Source organism: Pristiophorus japonicus, chromosome 7 (genome assembly GCF_044704955.1).
Source record: "Pristiophorus japonicus isolate sPriJap1 chromosome 7, sPriJap1.hap1, whole genome shotgun sequence".
NCBI classification, from domain to species: Eukaryota; Metazoa; Chordata; class Chondrichthyes; family Pristiophoridae; genus Pristiophorus; species Pristiophorus japonicus.
The window spans coordinates 81,000,437-81,020,422 of NC_091983.1; the positions used below are offsets into that span (position 1 = coordinate 81,000,437).

Consider the following 19,986-nt stretch of genomic DNA (forward strand, 5'->3'; position numbering starts at 1 on the left):
TCAGGAACATAACATCCAAAGAATTACTGACCCAAAATGTTATTCTCCAATACATTGTAATACAATGCTGTCAAGTTGGCTACAGAAAGGAGGTGCCAGATTTTTGAAGTTTCTTATTTTAACATAGAATGAGAGAAATATTCTTTGCTGTTGTAGGTGAGTTTAAAGGTGATTGAGGTAGATGGCATTCCAATATAATGTGCGAGCTCACACTCTTGATTCTCTGCTTGGATGTTGGGTATTATCCCACTGGGAGAGGTTTGCCACTTTTTCTTCTTGAGCTGAAAATGCCAAACCATATGGAGGCAACAGTAGAAAGTAAATAAACAGAAGATGGCATTGGAGTTTTGACCTATTTACCAGTGCACTAACATTTGGCAGTCTAAAACTGACACTGATGTAAATCCTTTCTTTAACATGTTGGTTCAGGCATCAATGCAGCAATCTCTGCCTTCCTTCTCTCATATCTTTTAATGATACTATAAAATGTACAAGGCATATATGGATGAGCTTCAAGTTCCTCCAGCTAAATATTGGAAAGACCGAAGGTATTGTCTTTGTCCCCACCACAAACTCTGTGCCCTTGCCAACGATTCTTTCCCCTTAAGTCACCATCTCAGGCCCAACGTATTCAACCCCAAGCTGAGCTTCCGACCCTGTGTCTGCTTTATCACAAAGACTGCCTACTTCCACATCGAAAATCATCACCGCCACCCCTACATTAGCCCATTTGCTTCTGAAACCTTCATCCATGTCTTTTATTACCTCCAGACTCGTCTAGTCCTATTCTCCCCTGACTGGCCTCCCATCCTCCACCCTCTGTAAACTTCAGCTCATCCAAAACTTTCCAGCTTGTATCCTATCTCTTACCAAGACCCACTTGCTCACCACCCATGTCTTCGCTGACCTACATTGGCTGCCAGTTCCCCAATGCCTTCAATTTAAAATTTGCATGCGTGTTTTTAAAATCCCTTCATGGTCTTGCTCCGTCCTATCTCTGTAGACTCCTCCAGTACTATAACCCCAGCCCCTGAACTCTCCATTCCTCGGATTCTGTGCTCGTGTGCAGCCTTTCCCTTCGCCCTGCTATGTGGCTAAGTCTCCAGCCACCCCTGATGCATGCTCTGGAATGCCTCCTTTAAACCATTCCACCTTTCCACCTCCCTCTGCTCCTTTAAGTCCCTTCTTAAAGCTCACCTCTTTGACCAAGGTTTTGATCACCCATCCTAATATCTCCTTGCTTAACTCGGCATCCATCCATTATGACTCTGAAGTACCTTGGGATGTTTGCTGCGTTAAAGGTGTTATATAAACGAAAGTTTGGTAAATGGAGCTCACTGACTTCGCAATCAGATGTGTTCCTGATGATAAGGCAAGTGTACTAGGAGGTCCCAGAATTCAGCCCTGTAGCTTCATAAACATCTGTTTGCCTAAAATAACCTTATAAGACACAGATACTATAATAAGTACAGCGCCAACTAGAAGTAAAATGGGACATCATTTTTTCATAATCCAAATTTTATTTTTCATTACCAAAATATAACTTCTTGACAAATAAGTGAATGGGTTTGTACCGAATTTTTTTTCATAATGAGACTCTATAGTTAAAAGTCATGAGTTGGAATTTACTGGGCTGGGTGGCCATCTATTTAGTGTAAGGCTCAAATAAGTTAGAAATATTAAAAATGTTTAGAGAGGTTTTTGGTTAAAAACAAAGCCATGTCTAAGAAATAAATTGTTTTGGATCTTTTGCAGATTTATTCGGGTGTTTCAGAGCTTGTTGTGTTAGATTAGACTCGGGTGAAATCCTGTAACTGGAGGCCTGAGGCTGAGTTGGCTGATGATATTGTAATAAATAGCTACGGCTGTCATGTTCTGTATTCTGATCTGGATTGCAACTGTCTGAAATAGAATCCTCTAATACATGCAATGTTTGCACTGTTCCATGAACGGTTACATCTAGAGGTCAACAGTTTGATATAAGCGATACCAGAGCTGAGAGGGAGCATGTTTCCTTTGAATACTAGAGTAGTACAAAATACCCACAAAGAATCTATTGATAGCACAAAGTCAAATATTACTGTCAGGATAAAGGTTTTTTTTAACTGAAATCTGAAATAATAAAAAAAAATATAGGAGAAACACAGCAAGTCAATCAGCATCTGAAAGAGAAAGACAGGTTAACCTTTCAGCTGGGATTCTTCATCAGCTGTGATGAACATTTAACAGTTCAATTTGATGGGTAATGAAGAATCCCACCCAAAACATTAATCTGGCTTCCTCTTTCATATACTGCTTATCTGTAGAATTTGTGGCCCCGACCTGTGAGAGGCCATCAGCTGCAGGACGGGGCCATAAAAGGAGCAGCGTGGTGGCATACCACTGCAAGGTACAGCACGAGCTGGTGCAGGAGGGCGAAGGCAGCGAAGAGGGCGACTGGATTGGATGTCATCAAGGTCCAGGTTGGTGATTGGAGCGTGGGCAGGTGCAACAGGAGCAGCAAGGTTGGAGTGCAGGAGCAGCGAGTGATCGTGGAGCGACGCGATTGGGGCCCAGGAGAGGCTTGAGTTTGGGCCAGAAGAGGCGTGGGTCCAGGGGCAGCATGGGCCAGCCCACACTGCGATTGTGTGTGTACTAGGTCCGTGCAGCAGAGCTGGTCTCCAGTCGCCTTGGTTAATCCTTGCCACTGGACCAAGACCTAGCTCTGTCAAGCTCGTGTGGTGGCTGGTGTGCAATGGCCACCACACTTTAAAAATATCCACGCACAGGCATCTTCCACCCTTCCAATGTAGTTCGGGACCTGGAATATTAGGTCCTTCATTGAAACACCTGTGAACCGATCCTTTTTAGCGTGGAAGCAAGTCATCCTCAATATGAGGGACCGCCTATGATGATGATCTGAAGAATTTACTATTTTTATAATTTTCTATTGTAAGCACTCACAGATAATGCTAGCACTAACTCAAGCATTACTGTCTGGGTGAACACTTCTGGGTAAGGTATTGACTCCTGCTTAATGGTCAGTTTCATAAACAAACTCATCCCTGTTAAAGCTCTCTCTGGGAAGCCCAGGAGTGGGGTACAAGGATGACTGTGGAGACTGTCGGCTGTGCAGCATTAACTTTTTTATAGTGTTCCAGTTTATTAAAATAATATAATTGAAAATAATAAAACTGAACTGGAATAAGTTCATATACATGTAGCTGGCTTGTGATCTATCTTAATAAACAGAAATGATCAGCCCGGCACTCAAGCGGAGTGCTGGGCTGAGCGATTGCAGCCACAACGCCGCGAAGAAACCGCATCAGGAGCGACAACAAAAGCATAAGTTGTTTTTTCTGCAGTCGGACACCTCGCCTTTAATTTTTTCCCCGGTAGTGGCCGGCCGCCCAGTACACGTCCCCTGAAGCTGTCAGTGTTGTCGCCCTGCGCAGCTGCAAGGGTGCGAAAGCCAATTTCGGGGCCGGAGCGATGTGCATGGCGATGACGTCATGATCTCCGGGTGCAGGAGATTGGGGCGCTATGCTGTAGTGCCACCACTTAACTCCCGCCAACTATGGTGGGAGTCGTTGCCAGTGCAAATGCACCAATTTTCTAGCCCTTTACTTTCACTACTTTCTGGTCTTGAACAAATTTGTGTGCACATTTGGAAGTGGCTTAGTGAGTTGGAGTGAATGGTGACACATAACATTACCTCCAGCAATGGAGGTCAGTATGAAAGGAATGGCTTGGTCATTGTAGGGATGCTTTTTGGTGTTTTTATGGGGTGTGCCAACCTAGTGCAGCATGTAGCAGCCATATGGGTGTACTGCGTAAGGTTAAGTAAATCTGGACATGATGAGCCCATCTGTGGCCTCCCGGGCAGCAATATGCTTGGGTGTTGGTGGGATCTGGACTGCAAGTTTCTACTGCTTCTCCTCCTCCTCGTCTTCTAGCTGATGCTCCTCCTCCTCTGTAGAGGCTGTGAGCTTCGAGACTTGCTCCTCATGCAGCACTAATCCTCGCTGCTCTGTTATGTTGTGCAGGGAGTAGCAGACCACGATGATGCTGGAGACCCTGGCTGGTGCATACTGAAGGGCTCATCCAGATCTTTCAAGGCATCTGAAGTGCTTTTTCAGCATGCCTATTGTCTGGTCTATGACACATCTGGCGGAAATGTGGCTTTCATTATATCTCTCCTCGGCCTCGATGCTTGGCCTCCTCGATGGTGTCATGAGCCACGTCTTCAGTGGATAGCGCTTGTCTCCCAGCAGCCAGCAGTAAAGTCTGTTTGGAGGAGCGAAGAGCTAAATGGGGGTGGACTGGCACAGGATGAAAGAGTCATGGCAGCTGCCAGGGAATTTGGCCCACACATGCATGATGATCTTCCTATGGTTGCAGACAAGCTGCACATTGAGGGAGTGGATGCCCTTGCGGTTGACAAACTCCTGGACGATGATGGTTGCCCTGATGGCCATGTGTGCAGTCGATGACACCCTGCACCTGGGGGAAGCCATCAGGAGCTTCATCAGTGGCAAAGTTGATATAATTGGCTGACTTGTCAACCAGTGCATCGGTCACCTGGGTGATGCATCTGTGGGCGACCGACAGCGAGATCCCGCAAATATCTGCTGCAGATCCATGGAAGGAGCCTGAGGTGGAGAAGTTGAGGACGCTCGTGACTTCGCAACCACTGGTAAGGCATGTCCACCCTCTCCTCTGAGCTGCAGCTCTTGTTCCAGCAATGTGCAAGTGTCTGCGATGACTTGGCGTGATAGCCTGAGCCTCCTTTGGCACCACTGCTCAGTCATGTTGAGGAAGCTCATCCTCTGCCTGCATACCCTGTGTTGGGGATATTGCCTCTAGCGTGGTGCAGCCCTGTGCTGATGCCCTCTGTCCTGTGCAGCAACAGCTAGTTGAGGAAAAGGTTGGTTATTGGTGTTGCTGGTGTGCCTGATGCTGCTGCTGTTGGGGCTCCGATTCTGAGGGCCAATGTGAGACAGTATAAATGGCAACCATGCTGATGGAATAGATGGCAGATCAAGTAGAGATGACAGAAGCAATCTGTCAGTGATGTGATAGATTCTAACAATGAGGTGACGCTGGATGGTGACTTTGCTGGAAGCACTTGCAGCCTCTAGAAAGCTAAATCTGTACTGGCAATGAAGTTAGCAACAGTTTCTGCCTGAGGAAAGTGACCAGCTGTGAGGTGAGAGGTTTTATTGTACTTTCCATGCTGTGCACTAATTAGCTGGATCAATGGACACTCAACCATCCGCCTCAGGTTCACAGACATGGTTCCTGAGCGTGATTCCCATGGTCATTCAGGGAAATTTGAACGGTAGGTTTAAAAAGACTCTTAACAGTCTGACAACTGCCTAATAATGATTTAAATTAGCTCGCCCGCCTCTGCCGTTCAGGTTGCCGGCAAATGCGCCCGAGGGAAAGGTATGTGTTGGGGCGGGATGGTGGGATGATACCAGTCTTCCGACCCGCTCCAAGATATTGCAAATTTCCCACCAGACCCACCTCCAATTGCGCCTGTACAGGCCCTATAAAATTCTGGCCTAATTATTCTCTCTTCCATTTGATCTGTGGTGCCATCCCATAATTTTACTACTGTATAAAGAAGCACAAAAGAAAACCATGAGACTGCCATGCACAAGCAAAATGTATTGCAGCTTTTTACATTGCGTGCCATTTTATCAGCACTATTGGGGATGATTGTCTACATGAAGCACATAGTAAATTCAAGAGCATTAGTGGCATTATTCCCTGGCTACAGTACCCTGGTTATATGTGTGTTCACTTTAAACCCTTTCTGTGTTGTGAATAGAATTATTTATTTGTGACACTTAAAACGCTGGCCCATGCTGAATCATGTTGTATTTATATACTGTGTTGTTAACTAACTATTGCCACTAACAGTGTGACCTAGAAATTGGACACCACCCCATTTGGGGGCAGTAACACTCACGAGGCACCAGGCGTAGAAGTCTTGTCCCTCGAGATAATTTGGGGTTACCACCCCAGAAAGGAAGTGGGCCACTAAATCAAGTGCTCCATTTCCTTCCTGCGGCGGAAACGGGGCGCACAGCTCAGCAGCGCTACGCACTGGGCTGCGTATGAGAGGCTCTTCCCTGAATTAAAGGGAAGGGCCCAAGCTGCATACTCTGCATATGAGGAACCCACCTACCTGGACCTCCGGGAGTCAGCCCGGCACTCAACCAGGCTGAGCGGTCGCGGCACCAACCCAGGGACCAAAGCAGCACCAGAGCAGGAAGCGAAATGAGAGTTTTATTCCAGCAGCAGCCTGCCATCTCTCCTTCAAATTTCACCCCGGTAACAGCCGACTACCCAGTACGTGTCCCCTGAAGCTGTCGCTATTATTGCTCGGCACAGCTTCAGGGGGCGAATCCAATTTAGGTGCCGGGTGCTAACAGGGCAGTGTGCACGGCGATGACGTCACGATCTCCCGGCACAGGAGATCGGGGCGCAACGCTGTAGCGCCGTCGCTACACTCCCGTCGAATTTAGCGGGAGTCGTTAGCGGCGCTGCACTCCCTGCTGGCGCAAATGATCCCAATTTCTCCCCCTTTGACTTTTATCTTTGTACCAACACTGGCTCATACATGGTAAGCTGTGCGAACTGTGGTTAAAATCGGCACTAAATTAGTAAAATTCTCTCCCACTTGAGGTCCTTCTCCTATCATGCACCATTCATTATCTGGTAGGGTGAACAGAAGACCCTTGAAACCTCCGCTAATGTTGCACTATCGCTGATTTATAGGTGGTTGCTGATTTAGCCCCCTTTTTTGTGAGGATTGCCTTGGCTCTATTCAGCAAATCCCCAATAAATTGAGCCGAGATTGGAATCTAACTGTGTGGTAAATCTTGGGCATGAGCACATTTCTTAGCACTCCATGTCAATGCACCACAGGGTCTTGCTATCCTTATATCTGACTTTTCTCAAACTTTTATGTGGTGATTTGAGCAGTCACCACATTAATCAAATTTAACACATGTTTGGAGTAGCAATAAAACCAATTGCAAAGAAATTTAGAGAACAAACCTGAGTACTTCATATAAAGAAGCATTGTGACAACTACAAAAATGGATGGCACAATTGTAGTAGTGCAAGGTATAAAACATTATGTTCAGCAAAACATCTTCACATATTTCCTCATTTATAATGTTATCAAAAACATAATCTCCTGGAAATAATGTATTTCACACACAAAAGTGTATATCATGGCTGTCAGCAAGAGATGATAAATATCTGCACTTATGAAGCTGGCAATGACCCACTTGTGACTGCTTCATTTTGGAGTACTCCCATCAGAGTCATTTGTGAAAATAGTCATTATATCCCACTGCGGCTCAGGCATGTTCTCTTTATATTTAGTCTTCCTTTGAATTCTGCTTATTGGCTATCTGCTAAAATGCTTTGTACCGTGGGCTGTCATTGTGGTCAGATCGACCAATCGAAATAACCACATCAGGCCAGCAGAAGAAAGAAACCCAAGCAATAATGAATAGCTCCATCAGGGCACATCATTGCAAGGGCGAATCCAAACTTTATTTCCTGATCTTAATCCCAATTAAATTTCCTCAGTCTCTTATCCAAAGAAAACAAGTCCAACTTCCTTAACCATTCTTAATGATTTAATTTTTTGATTGTCTCTTATCCTCTCAAAAACAATAATAATTTTCCTATGATTAGGTGACAAGAACTATACCCAGTACCACAGCCTCTTTTGATCTACACTCTGTTCCTTTCCTAAATCAATCCAGTATTGTGTTTCCTTTTTTTTAACATCAGCAAAATATTTGTAAATCGGTAGGATGAAAAGTAGTGTGCGAATGTCTTTGATCGTTGTAAGCACTTTACTTCCTTGGTTACTGAATGGTGGTATATGTTTTTAAAAGAATTATGCATATGTGAAGTACATTTTGTCTATTTTGTGTGATGTATGTTCCCGCTAATTTCCTTGGTGTGCCTGGCCCATTCAGATTTCCGCGCATGCACATTTTTTACATTGTAAAGCTACTGAGCAGCCTAAACAGGACCTCAGCTTAACGGGGAGATTGTATGTAAAGCGTTTTCTACTAAGATTTGTACATGTGGCTAAAACGGCGTGTTGCCATTTACCATACCTTGTCAGCAATTTTCTATTGGACAGCACTGTGTGGTAAGAGAATTGGAGAATAAACCCAATAAAGTATTTAACCCAAAAGCAAAATACTGCAGATGCTGGAATCTGAAATAAAAACAGAAAATGCTGGAAATCTCAGCAGATCAGGCAACATCTGTGGAGAGAAACACAGTTAACGTTTCAGGTCTGTGACCCTTCGTCAAAAGTATTTAACTCCTTCCCTACAGGATAACTAGGAAAGAGCTAGGACTAGCACAACAATAAATGCAATGACATGTGCATGGGGGGCTAATGTGTAAGTAAAATACTACTGCTTGAGATAACATCTGGCGATTGACATTATTCCAAAGTGAATACTTAAGATGAACTGTGATATGATATTTAAGGTCTTTTTCAAAAGATCTGTAATTCCCCTGGGATGTTGGGTTGGCCAGCCACCATCACTTCATATAATTTTAATAGAAAATGCATTTCCTTGATGTTGTTGTGCATGAAGGTCCACTTTAGGTGGAGGAGGAAATGAGTTTTTGTATAACAGCTCCTTTGAGAGCTGTTACTAGTTTGAAGACCTAGCAGTGAAAAGAATAGCTGCGGGGGAAGATTATGGATACTGTGATTACAAAATTGACAACAACAGTCAGAGGCACCACCAACATCAGCATCGTCATCCAAGCTAACATCCTCAGCATTGAAGCACTGACCACACTCGATCAGCTCCGCTGAGCAGGCCACATAGTCCGCAGGCCAGACACAAGACTCCCAAAGCAAGCGCTCTACTCTGAGCTTCTTCATGGCAAATGAGTCAAAGGTGGAAACGCTACACGGACATCCTCAAAGCCTCCCCGATAAAGTGCGACATCCCAATGACACCTGGGAGTCCCTGGCCCAAGACCGCCCTAAGTGGAGGAAGTGCATCCAAGAGGGCGCTGAGCACCTCGAGTCTCATCACCGAGTGCATGCAGAAATCAAGCGCAGGCAGCGAAAAGAGCATGCGGCAAACCAGTCCCATCCACTCCTTCCCTCAACAACTATCTGTCCCACCTGTGACAGGGACTGTGGTTCTCGTATTGGACTGTTCAGCCACCAACGAACTCACTTTAGGAGTGGAAGCAAGCCTTCCTCGATTCTCAGGGACTGCCTATGATGATGATGATGATGATTCTTGTTTGTTTGTACCTAAATATAGCTTTGTGTCACTGAAAGTTTTAACAGATACTTAACATTTCGCTCTCTGTTTTTATTATTCAAAATTGAGGCCATGTCGCTGTAAGCAAGTCTTGACTGGAGGTCAGGTGACTTCAGAGAAGTCTTAACTCTAAACTGTTCTCATGCACCTCCGATTCCTTAGATTAGAGAGGAGTGCATGATCTGGCATGAGGTAGCCCACTTACTCTCTAAGTTACAGTTGTTGGATGGCAAAAAAAGGGGAAGGGGGGAAAATTACTTAGGAAAATAATTCAAAAAGTACTGTTGTACATCTGTGTTGATAGAAAAATGTGTTGAACACTGCAACTGTAAAATAAATACAGCAGAGTATTGACTGCTGTTATTCAAAGTGTAACCAATCATATTTAGTTGCAGTCAGATTTACACACACGAACATAGGAGCAGGAGTAGACCATTCAGTCCCTTGAACCTGTTCTGCCATTCAGCTAAATCATGGTTGATCTGTACCTCAACTCAATTTACTTGCTTTTGATCTATATCCCTTAATACCCCTCCCTAATGAAAATCTGTCAATCTCAGTCTTGAACATTTCAATTAATCAAGTCTTTTGGGGGAGAGAGTTGCACATTTCCACTAATGTTTGTGTGAAAAAGTGCTTCTTGATTTCACTTTCTAATTTTAAGATTATTAACCCTTGCTCTGAATTACCCCACCAGAGGAATTCGTTTCTCTGTATCTACTCTATCGAATCCTTTTTTCATTTTAAACACATCAATTAGATCACCCCTCAACCTTCTAACCTCAGAGAAATACAAGTCAAGTTTATGCAATTTCCTAATTTGATCCTTTAAGCCCTGGTATTATTCTGCTGAATCTGCGTTGTACCCCCTCCAAAACCATTATATCCTTCATGAGGTGCAGTGCCCAATACTGATCGCAGTAGTCTGGATGGAGTCTGATGGATGCTTTGTATTACCAAAGCATCCCCTTTGTATTCCAGGCCCATTGATATAAGGACCTACATTCCATTAGCTTTTTTGATTACTTTTTGTACATGTGCACTAGTTTTTAGTGATTTGTGCACCCGGACACCTTTGCTCCTCCACATTTCCTAGTCTCTCGTCATTAAAAAAAATACTCGGTGATTTGTATTTCTTGGATCCAAAGGGGATGTCATCACACTTCCCCACACTGAACTCCAAAGCTTTGCACACTCATATAATCTATCTATGTCCCATTGTAACTTCCATCTCTTCCTACAAAACTTTCTCTGCCTCTGCAAACTTGGACATACAACTCTCTAGTCCTTTATCCAAGTCATTGATATATATGGTGAAAAGCTGAGGCCCCAGTACATATCCCTGGGAACATCACTTGTCACATCCCGCCAATCAGAGTACATTTACTTTATCTCCACTCTCTGTGTCCTATCTCCCATGTTACAAGGTTACTTCCAATTCTGCATAGGAACAAAGGAACAGGAGTATGCCTTGAGCCCCTCAAGCCTATTCTGCCATTCAGTGAGATCATGTTTAATATGTGACCTAACTCCATATACCACCTTTGGCCCATATCCCTTCATAACTTTGGTTAACAAAAAGCTATCAATTTCCAATTTAAAATTTACAGTTGATCTAGCATCAATTGCCATTTGCAGAAGAGATTCCCAAACTTCTACCCCCTCTTTGTGTAGAAGTGTTTCCTAATTTCATTCCTGAAAGGTCTAGCTCTAATTTTTAGACTCTGCTCCCTTGTCCTAGAATCCCCAACCAGCAGAAATAGTTTCTCTCTCTATCTACCCATCCATTCCCCATAATATCCTGAAAACTTTGATCAGTTCACCCCTTAATCTTCTAAATTCTAGTGAATACAACCCTAATTTGTGTAATCACTCCTCATAACTTAACCCTTGAAGTCCGGGTATCATCCTGGTAAACCTACGCTGCACACCCTCCAAGGCCAATATATCCTTCGTAAGTCCAGAACTGCTCACAGTACTCCAGGTGTGGTCTAACTAGGGTTTTGTATAGCTGCAGCAAAACTGCTACCCTCTTGTATTCTAGTTCTCCAGATATAAACACGAGCATTCCATTAGCCTTTTTAATTATTTTCTGTACCTGTTCATGACATTTTAATGATCTATGTACCTGGATCCCCAAGTCTCTTTGGACCTCCACTGTTTTTAGCTTTTCACCATTTAGAAAGTACCCTGTTCTATCCTTTTTAGGTCCAAAGTAGATGACCTCACATTTGCCTACATTGAAATCCATTTGCCACCGTTTTGCCCATTCACTTAATCTGTCAATATCCCTTTGTAACGCTTTTATTTTTGCTTATAATCTCTCGTGATCAAATGCCTTCTGGAAGTCCATAGACGCTTCCTTGTCCTCCATGTTAATGACATCCTCAAAAAAGTCAACGAGATTAGGCGGCCATGACCTACCATTCACAAATCCATGCTGACACTTTTTGATCAGCTCAAACTAGTTCAAATGCTCAGTCAGTCTGTCTCTGATGACAGAGCCCAGTAACTGCCCCACAACTGACATTAAACTGGCAGGTCTGCAGTTTCCTGATTTTTTTTTTCCCCTCCTTTCTTACACACACACACCTCTCATTTGTGGCTAGTCATAAGTTTTCCATTTTCCCATAGCTGTAGATCATATAATTTCTAAAAACTGGCAAAGATCATAAATCAGCTTGAAAGCTTAAATACTCCTAAATATCCTGCCCCAGTTGTTATATTTTTGAAGCTAAAAACCCATACTTTTTGGGCTGGATTTTCAGTTCTGCTCACTTCGGGGCGGTGGGGCGGTAAAGTTTGCACCAGGAACAGTTTGCGCCTCAGTCAGCAAAATTCATCAGCTGGGCCCTGAGTGTGGGGTGGAGCGCTAAGGGAGGCATTACACACTTCTCTTAGGACGCTAGGCCGGCTGAGCAAGCAAAAGTCCCGAGCTAAACAGCCGGCCTTGGAGTGCTGTAAGAGAGGCCTTGGGGGGGGGCAAAAGAAAACCTGAAAAAAAACCCACCAAAAACATTCCCAATAAATAACTCACGCTACCACAACATAAATCGCACTTACCCGAGGTCGACATTACTTCCCTCACTGTAGCTGCTACAGCTCGGACCGCCCACTTTCGCAGGCGTTCCCAGCAGGGCGATCTACGGAGCACATAGGGTTGGGCGGCGGCCAAAAATCAAGCTGTTGTCGCAACCAGGGGCATTGCGCACAGGCTCGCCTCTTCCGGGCGGTAATGCTCTGTGACCCGTCGAAGCTGGCACCGAAAGTCCTGGCGGGGCACTGGAAGCTGGCCCTCCAGCCGGAAGAGCTTTCCACCGCCATTGCCGCCCCTCCGGGGCCCTGGCAGAAGCCCGAAAATCCAGCTCTCTGTGCTCCCATCTCCTTGTGCGGTAATACTCAATAACCCAAGAGATTATTTTAATGGCCATGAAGCAGAAAGTGAGCAGGTCTGTCAATACTGGGCAAATCTGAGGTGTGAGATTTTCAACAGCCAGTCAGATAAGGAATGAGGGCACAAGCATGCAGCAGGTTTCCACCTCTCAAAGCCAAATCAAAGAATTATTCTGAGAATACTTATTTTACTGTTGCTTTCCTGGGATCCAGTCAATCGCAGCATCAGTGATGATGGAAAATCTGTAGCTATGCAATGTCTCAGATTTAACTTTAATATTTACATGTTGGCATTAAGTTGACTTATTCACACTTTGATATGCACTGCGAAGACGTGATTTTTTTTTGAAATTATAAATCTGTCCCTTGAACTGAATCATGAATAACGGTGCTTTATAAATAACTGTAAAAGAGACTGACAAATATTGCAGATGATATTTAACCTGCGATTGCCTTTTAATTTTTTTCCAGAGACTATTGCATGGAATGCTCCACCTGATTCTCTAGGTGAGGCAATGTCCAGCTGGAATGAGGCAACTGACAAAGCCAGCGGTTGGCAGTTCACAGGGGGAGGAGATGCCAGCACTGTGGTCTGGGGACTCTCGGACAAACCAATGGCTACCTCAGGTTGGGGAGTAACGTCGAAGGACTTGAGTAGCAGTGGAGTCGACTGGGATACTGCAGATTCTGTTGAGCAGGACATCTTTGCCAATATAGGTCAGTATCCTTAAAATTGTTTTCTAAATGCAGTAAGAGCTAGGGACTGGATGATGCAGCAGATTAAAATGACAGCCCAAACAGGTGAGATAAATTGATGTGATAAAAGCCTCCTTGTGCTGGGGATTAGGAGCCCACGTGAGCTAAGTATGAGTAGTCTCAGTACGGTTTCTAGTTAGTCTGATTCCAGGCACAAAACTATCCATAATGCAATATTAAATTGTCCATAGGAGGGTTGAATGTGGAAATCTCACACTGGTACAGAGAAATCTCTTGAGGCTGGGGTTAAAGCACCTTGTTGGAACACTGAAGAGGAATTGACCTAACCCACATTAAATATGACGTGAGGCTGCAACTGACAAAACCAGCCCAGCTGGTACCTCACAATGGGGGAGAGCAAGAGATGGCACAATTGTGGCCTGGGTACTTTCATAAAGTCCTGTAAATTATTTATATTAGATTTGTACTTTGGTACTCAAAAGACTAGCGGGAGCCTTGAACACCTGTTGTAGCACAGGCTGTTAAGGCCGGTTTTGTTGAAAAAATAACGACCGCCTCGCTTCCACCTGCTTCCGGCGCAGGACACGTCAGCTGCCATTTTAATGAGGGCCATAGCGATGCCATTGGTGGCGCTGGCCTTTCAAATGCAAATGAGCAGATCGTGATGTCAATCTCCATGCAACGCCTGATTTGATACTACCACTGTTATTTTGGACGTCACTGCACACCATAACACCCTGCCCTAACTAGGCATGGAAAAGCGTGTGTAGCGGCCCTGCAGAGACACTGTCAGGCTTCTTAAAGGGACACACAAATCCTTTAAGTAAGTGTGGATTTCAGCTCTTGGACTGATTAAAAAATATATTTTATTGGAGTAACGGCTTGGAGCAATATATTTAAAACTTTATTAAAGTGTGCAGGGAGTGCTGGTGGATACTCGCAAGGCTTTGGATAGTAAAGTAAGGCTTCTGAGAAGACACAAAATTCTGGAAATACTCAGCAGATCAGGCAGCATCTGTGGAGAGACAAACAGAGTTAATGTTTCAGGTTGAGATGCTGCCTGACCTGCTGAGTATTTCCAGCATTTTCTGCTTTTATTTCAGATTTCCAGTATCTGCAGTATTTTGCCTTTGAGAAGACCACTTGCTCACAGTCCTGGGGGGCACATGGAGATGAAGCAGAGACAGAAAAGCAGACAAGCTTCTCACAGGGGGAAGCGGAAGAAGCAGAAGAGGGAATCGGGGAAAATTCTCCACTGGCTTGAGTCAAACCTAGCACTAAGGAAGCTGGTTGTGGTGGTTGGAGGCCAATTATCTCAGCCCCAGGATATCGCTGCAAGCGTTCCTCAGGGCTGTGTCCAAGGCCCAACCATCTTCAGCTGCCTCATCAATGACCTTTCCTCCATCATAAGGTCAGAAGTGGGGATGTTCACTGATGATTGTACAGTGTTCAGTTCCATTCGCAACTCCTCAGATAATGAAGCAGCCGTGTCCGCATGCAGCAAGACCTGGAACACATTCAGGCTGATAAGTGGCAAGTAACATTCGTGCCACACAAGTGCCAAGCAATGATCATCTCTAGCAAGAGAAAGTCTAACCACCGACCCTTGACATTCAACTGCATTACCATCACCTAATCCCCCACCATCAATATCCAGGAGGTCACCATTGACCATAAACATACTGTGGCAACAAGAGCTGATCAGAGGCTGGGTATTCTGCAGTGTGTTTCTCACCTCCTGACTCCCCAAAGCCTTTCCACCATCTACAAAGCACAAAATACGGGTGTGATGAAATACTCTCCACTTGCCTGGATGAGTGCAGCTCCAACAACACTCAAGAAGCTCGACACCATCTAGGACAAAGCAGCCTGCTTGATTGACACCCCATCCACCACCTTCAACTTTCACTTCCTCCATCACCGGCGCACCATGGCTACAGTGTGTACCATCTACAAGATGCACTGCAGCAACTCATCAAGGCTTCTTCGTCAGCACCTCCCAAACCTGCGACCTCTACCACCTAGAAGGACAAGGGCAAGGGCAGCAGGCAAATGGGAACACCATCACATCCAAGTCCCCCCTCCAAGTTACACACCATCCTGACTTGGAAATACATCATCGTTCCTTCATTGTCACAGTGTCAAAATCCTTGGAACTCCTTCCCTAACAGCACTCTGGGAGTAACTTCACCACACAGCCTGCAGCCGTTCAAGAAGACGGATCACCACCACCTTCTCATGGGCAGTTAGGGATGGACAATAAATGCTGGCCTTGCCAGTGATGCACATATTCCATGAACAAATGTTTTAAAAGCTTCAGAAGAGGAGGAAGCAGAAGGAAGGATGCAACCCAGACAGCATCATTCTGGCCGAGATATCCAGGATGGAATCATCCATCTGCGGTACCAGTGACCGTAACCCCAATTCCCCTTTCAACATTTGTCCCAGTGGGGGACGCTGCAGATGACCTTGTAGGACAACCTTGAGAAACTGGTAGCTGGCAGTGTGAAAACAAGTGACGGTGTTTCTTCTTCTTCTTCTTCTTCTTCATTCTCCTCTCCCTCTTCTTGGTCAACCACTGGCTGGGCAGGATGGATTTCTTGGGTGTCCAAAATAAGGACGGTACAAGGATAGGGTTGTGGTGAGGGGAAGGTGGGCAATCAAGAGATGCATACTTACACCATGTGCAGCTTGTACATCAGAAGAGATTGCGGGATGAGGAGGAAGTGGGATGTGAGAAGGAGGATAACGTATGAGTATACCAGCATCTTATATTCATTCAGCCCCGCCGCTGACCAAGGACTCAAGCCATGACCCTGATAAGAATGGCCAGCATCGTCTCCTCCAAGGGAATGAGGTGAAGTTAGGAATGTGAGGTGTGCCTTGCATATGGTAGAGATTGTTGGTAGGTGAGTGATGGTTGGGAGGTTGTGCATTAAGCAGTGTGTGAGGTTAGTGGTTCAACTGGTAAGAGACGGCTTTTGAAGATGCATTCAGTGGCCTTGACCACTGGTCTGAGGTCATGAAACTTTATTTGGGCATTGGAGCCAGGTGTTGGGGGCAACACAGCCTCCCGCAGTGCCGGGGAGAGCGGGCGGCAGGCGGGGAGAGCGAGAAGCGGGGAGCGAGAGCTTGGGGGGGGGGGGGGGGGTGAGGGGGAGCAGAGAGAGAGAGCTTGGGGGGGGGAGACTGCAAGCGAGCTTGGACAGGAGGAGAGAGAGAGAGAGAGAGCCAGAGGAGGGGGAAGGGGCGTGGGGGGGCATCGGAAATCGGAGGGGAGAGAGGGAACTCAGAGAAAATGGATCATGTTCTTCCTATCCCCTGGTGCGTGCAATCTCGGTGTGTGTGTGACAAAGGACATCGTTTGGGTGGATGAAATCCAGAAGTCACGACACTGACATTATTCACTTCATACCCAATAAACATGTTAACAATCTGCACACAATGCCCCATCTATGCGGGGGGGGTAAGGTCTTGCGCTTGGGTAAGGGTCTTCAGCTGGCAGAGGGATGCACTTACGCTGGGGTAATGGACTTCAGCTGGGCATGTGTCATGTGTCCTACCTGGCTATTGGTACTATCACAAGGTGTGCCACCAGATGGCACAGCAGTGGGAGACTTGTAGGTTACCTGTACAGGTGTGCCTGGCCTAGTATAAAAGGCAGGCCACCAGGTGTAATCCTCACTCTGGAGTTAACGAATAAAGGACTAAGGTCACTACAGTTCAAGTACTCGTGGAGTGATTATTAGATCATCCAAGGACACAACAATTGACGACGAGATTACGAACTTTCACGCGAAAATGGCTACTCTTGATATGTTGCAGCAGTTCGCCGATGGTGATGATTGGGACGCCTTTGTGGAGAGGCTCGACCATTTCTTCACCGCAAACGACCTGGCAGGAGACGACCCGGCCACACAGAGCTATCCTGCTAACCAGTTGTGGGCCCACCATCTATGGCCTCGTCAGGGATTTGCTGGCACCAACGAAGACAACGACCAAGATGTAAGAGGAGCTCGTAATCCTGATCCATGAGCAACTCAAGCCCAAGGAGAGCATCCTCACAGCCAGACACCGGTTCTACACCCACCGAAGGCCAGGAAATCGCGAAATACGCTGCAGACCTCAGGAGGCTGTCGGCATCATGTGATTTCGGCAACCACCTCAACGAAGCGCTGCGGGACATTTTTGTCATTGGAATCGGGCCTTCATAAGCTGCTGTTGGCGGATACCACAGTCACACTGCAGATGGCCATTTCTGTGAGCCAGGCATTCACGACCTCGACCTGTGGTTCTGGGCAGATGACTCATCCTCAGGACTCAAACCCGGCAGGTACTGTGCACCGAGTGGCACCTTTTAGAGGCTGAATTGTAGAACGCGAACCCTCTCGGGAGAGAGCGAACTGGCCCCCGAGTCCCTTAATTCAGAGTCTGCCGAGGGGGACTAATCGAGTAACTCCATGCTGGCATTGTGGAGGGAATCACAGGGCTCACCAATGCCATTTTAAAAACCTATGTTTGCAAAGGCTGCAGCACAAAGGGCCACCTCCAGTAAATGTGTAAGAGAAATATGATTCACTGTGTCGATGAGGAGTCTGCAGATGGCCATGAATCCAGCGCGAATTATGAAACTATGGCAGAGAGGCAGCTCAGCCCCACGATGAGGTATATAGCATGTTTACCTGCATCACCGAGTGTTCCCCGTTGAGAATGGAAGTCGAGATAGATGGCATTCCATTCTTCATGGACACGGGGGCGAGCCAGCCAGTAATGAATCAAGGAGCCTTTGAGAGGCTATGGGACAAGCAAGCTGAACGACCCAAGTTGGTCCCGGTTCAGGCAAAGCTGCGCACATACCCAAATGAACTTATCCCAGTCGTTGGTAGTGCGAATGGTAAGGTACTCCATGATGGTGCAGTGCACAAGTTACCTCTGTGGATTGTTGCAGAAGATGGATGGAGAAGATCCATTGGAAGTGGGAAGACTTCACCCCTCCAGCGATCGACGTCCTCTGCGTTCAGAGGCACAGCAAGCCCTCACTTGAGGGTGGACCCGGCATCAGAGAGCAGGCCAGCACAGTACCCGAGGCACAGACCGCTCAGCATGACCGCGTGGAGATGATCCAGCTGAGACAACCTGAACGCACCTTCCAGGCTCCAGTGACAGGACGCCGGAGGAAGAAAATCGGATCCAAAGGCGACGTCCCAGCTTCGGTGGCAGAACTCGAGAAGAAGAGGATCACTGCAGTCTACACCGTGGATGGAGGAAAGATGGTGCCCAAACCACGAGGTGAGGCGCTGAAGAAAAAGATGGCAACGGCCAGACCACGAGGTGCAGCGCTGATGGAGCAACTCTTGGCACCAAACGGAGAAGAGGATTGGGGTAAAGAAACCAAGGCTCTCTTAAAGGAGGCCTGCAACCCACTACAATTAAAGGGAGAGTTCCACATACTCAAGCAATGTAATAGCAACTGTAAGTTAGAGATAAAATGTGTAACTGACGATCAGAGTTGTGTACATACAATAAGCAAGGAAAAGTCGCGCGATCATGTAAAATGTGTAATTGATCAGAATTATGTACATGCAACCAGCAAGGAAAAGTCGCGCCGTCGCGATCGGAGCTACAGAGTTTCCACAATAAATAATGAAAAGTTGTGCGATGTAAGATTTCAACTGCACGCAACCAATGCAGCGGGCAGACACCCATGGGGAGCACACAGGTCCATCGAGCTACCCAATGCTGTAGCCTGCATCCCTGGGACCAGAGTGATGCACCATGGACTGTGGCCACAAGCAGCCAATACACAGGAGCTGCAGAGCAAGCGATCTCAGGAGGGCAATGGCACCGGTGTCGATACCCTGCCCCTGATCGGCTCCACCTCTCAGGCACCTGATGGTACCAACCGCCAAGAGCCTGAAAGAGCAAACTGTGCTAAGGCGCAGCCCCCAGACCCCATCACCACCAAGGCCATACCCGGAAACGAAGGGTCATCCGCTACAGCCCCCCCCCAAAGGGGACCGGGACCAGCCAGGATCCCAAACCAAACAGCGCCCAGACTAACGAGTCAGCAGTTCCCTGTGCACTGCTAGATGACAGCTCCTCAGGGAGCAGCAGCGACCCAGGATGCAAAGAAAGGACAGGGAGGTCACAGGCATCTGTGAACCTGCCCGATGCTAGGAACCACGGCAACAGCCCCAAGAGCAGGCAACTTGAGCCAGCTGGGTTCCCACTGCCAGCACTGGGCACTGCGCCGCCACCAGACTGCAGGGACACCATCCAGCACTTCTGGAACTAGTTTGTCTAACGTACTTGTCTCACAACAGAACCACAAATGTAATGCAAACTTGTCTTTCTGAACTTGAATGTATATGAATGTAATGAGTCTTTGGCATAATCTATTTGTGGGGTGGGTGGAGTGGGGGGGGAGGGGAATGGAGCAACCACCAGCACTCTACTGCACCCACCACTCACCCAAAGATTGAAACTACCTGCCAAGCGTCAACCAGATAGAGCCCAGATAAAGCTAAGCCCAGAGAGCAGTCAATGCAGAGGCGAT

General features: G+C 46.5%; 1 protein-coding gene across 3 annotated transcripts in view; it reads left to right on the top strand.

Annotated features, from left to right (window-relative positions):
• Nucleotides 1-19,986, top strand: part of LOC139267174 (protein LYRIC-like) — a 133,942-nt gene that overhangs the window by 48,148 nt on the left and 65,808 nt on the right. For all 3 annotated transcript variants that reach the window (XM_070885096.1, XM_070885098.1, XM_070885097.1), the window contains exon 5: nt 13,185-13,430. In XM_070885096.1, coding sequence (XP_070741197.1) covers nt 13,185-13,430 — 246 coding nt within the window. The remainder of the gene's footprint in view (nt 1-13,184; nt 13,431-19,986) is intronic.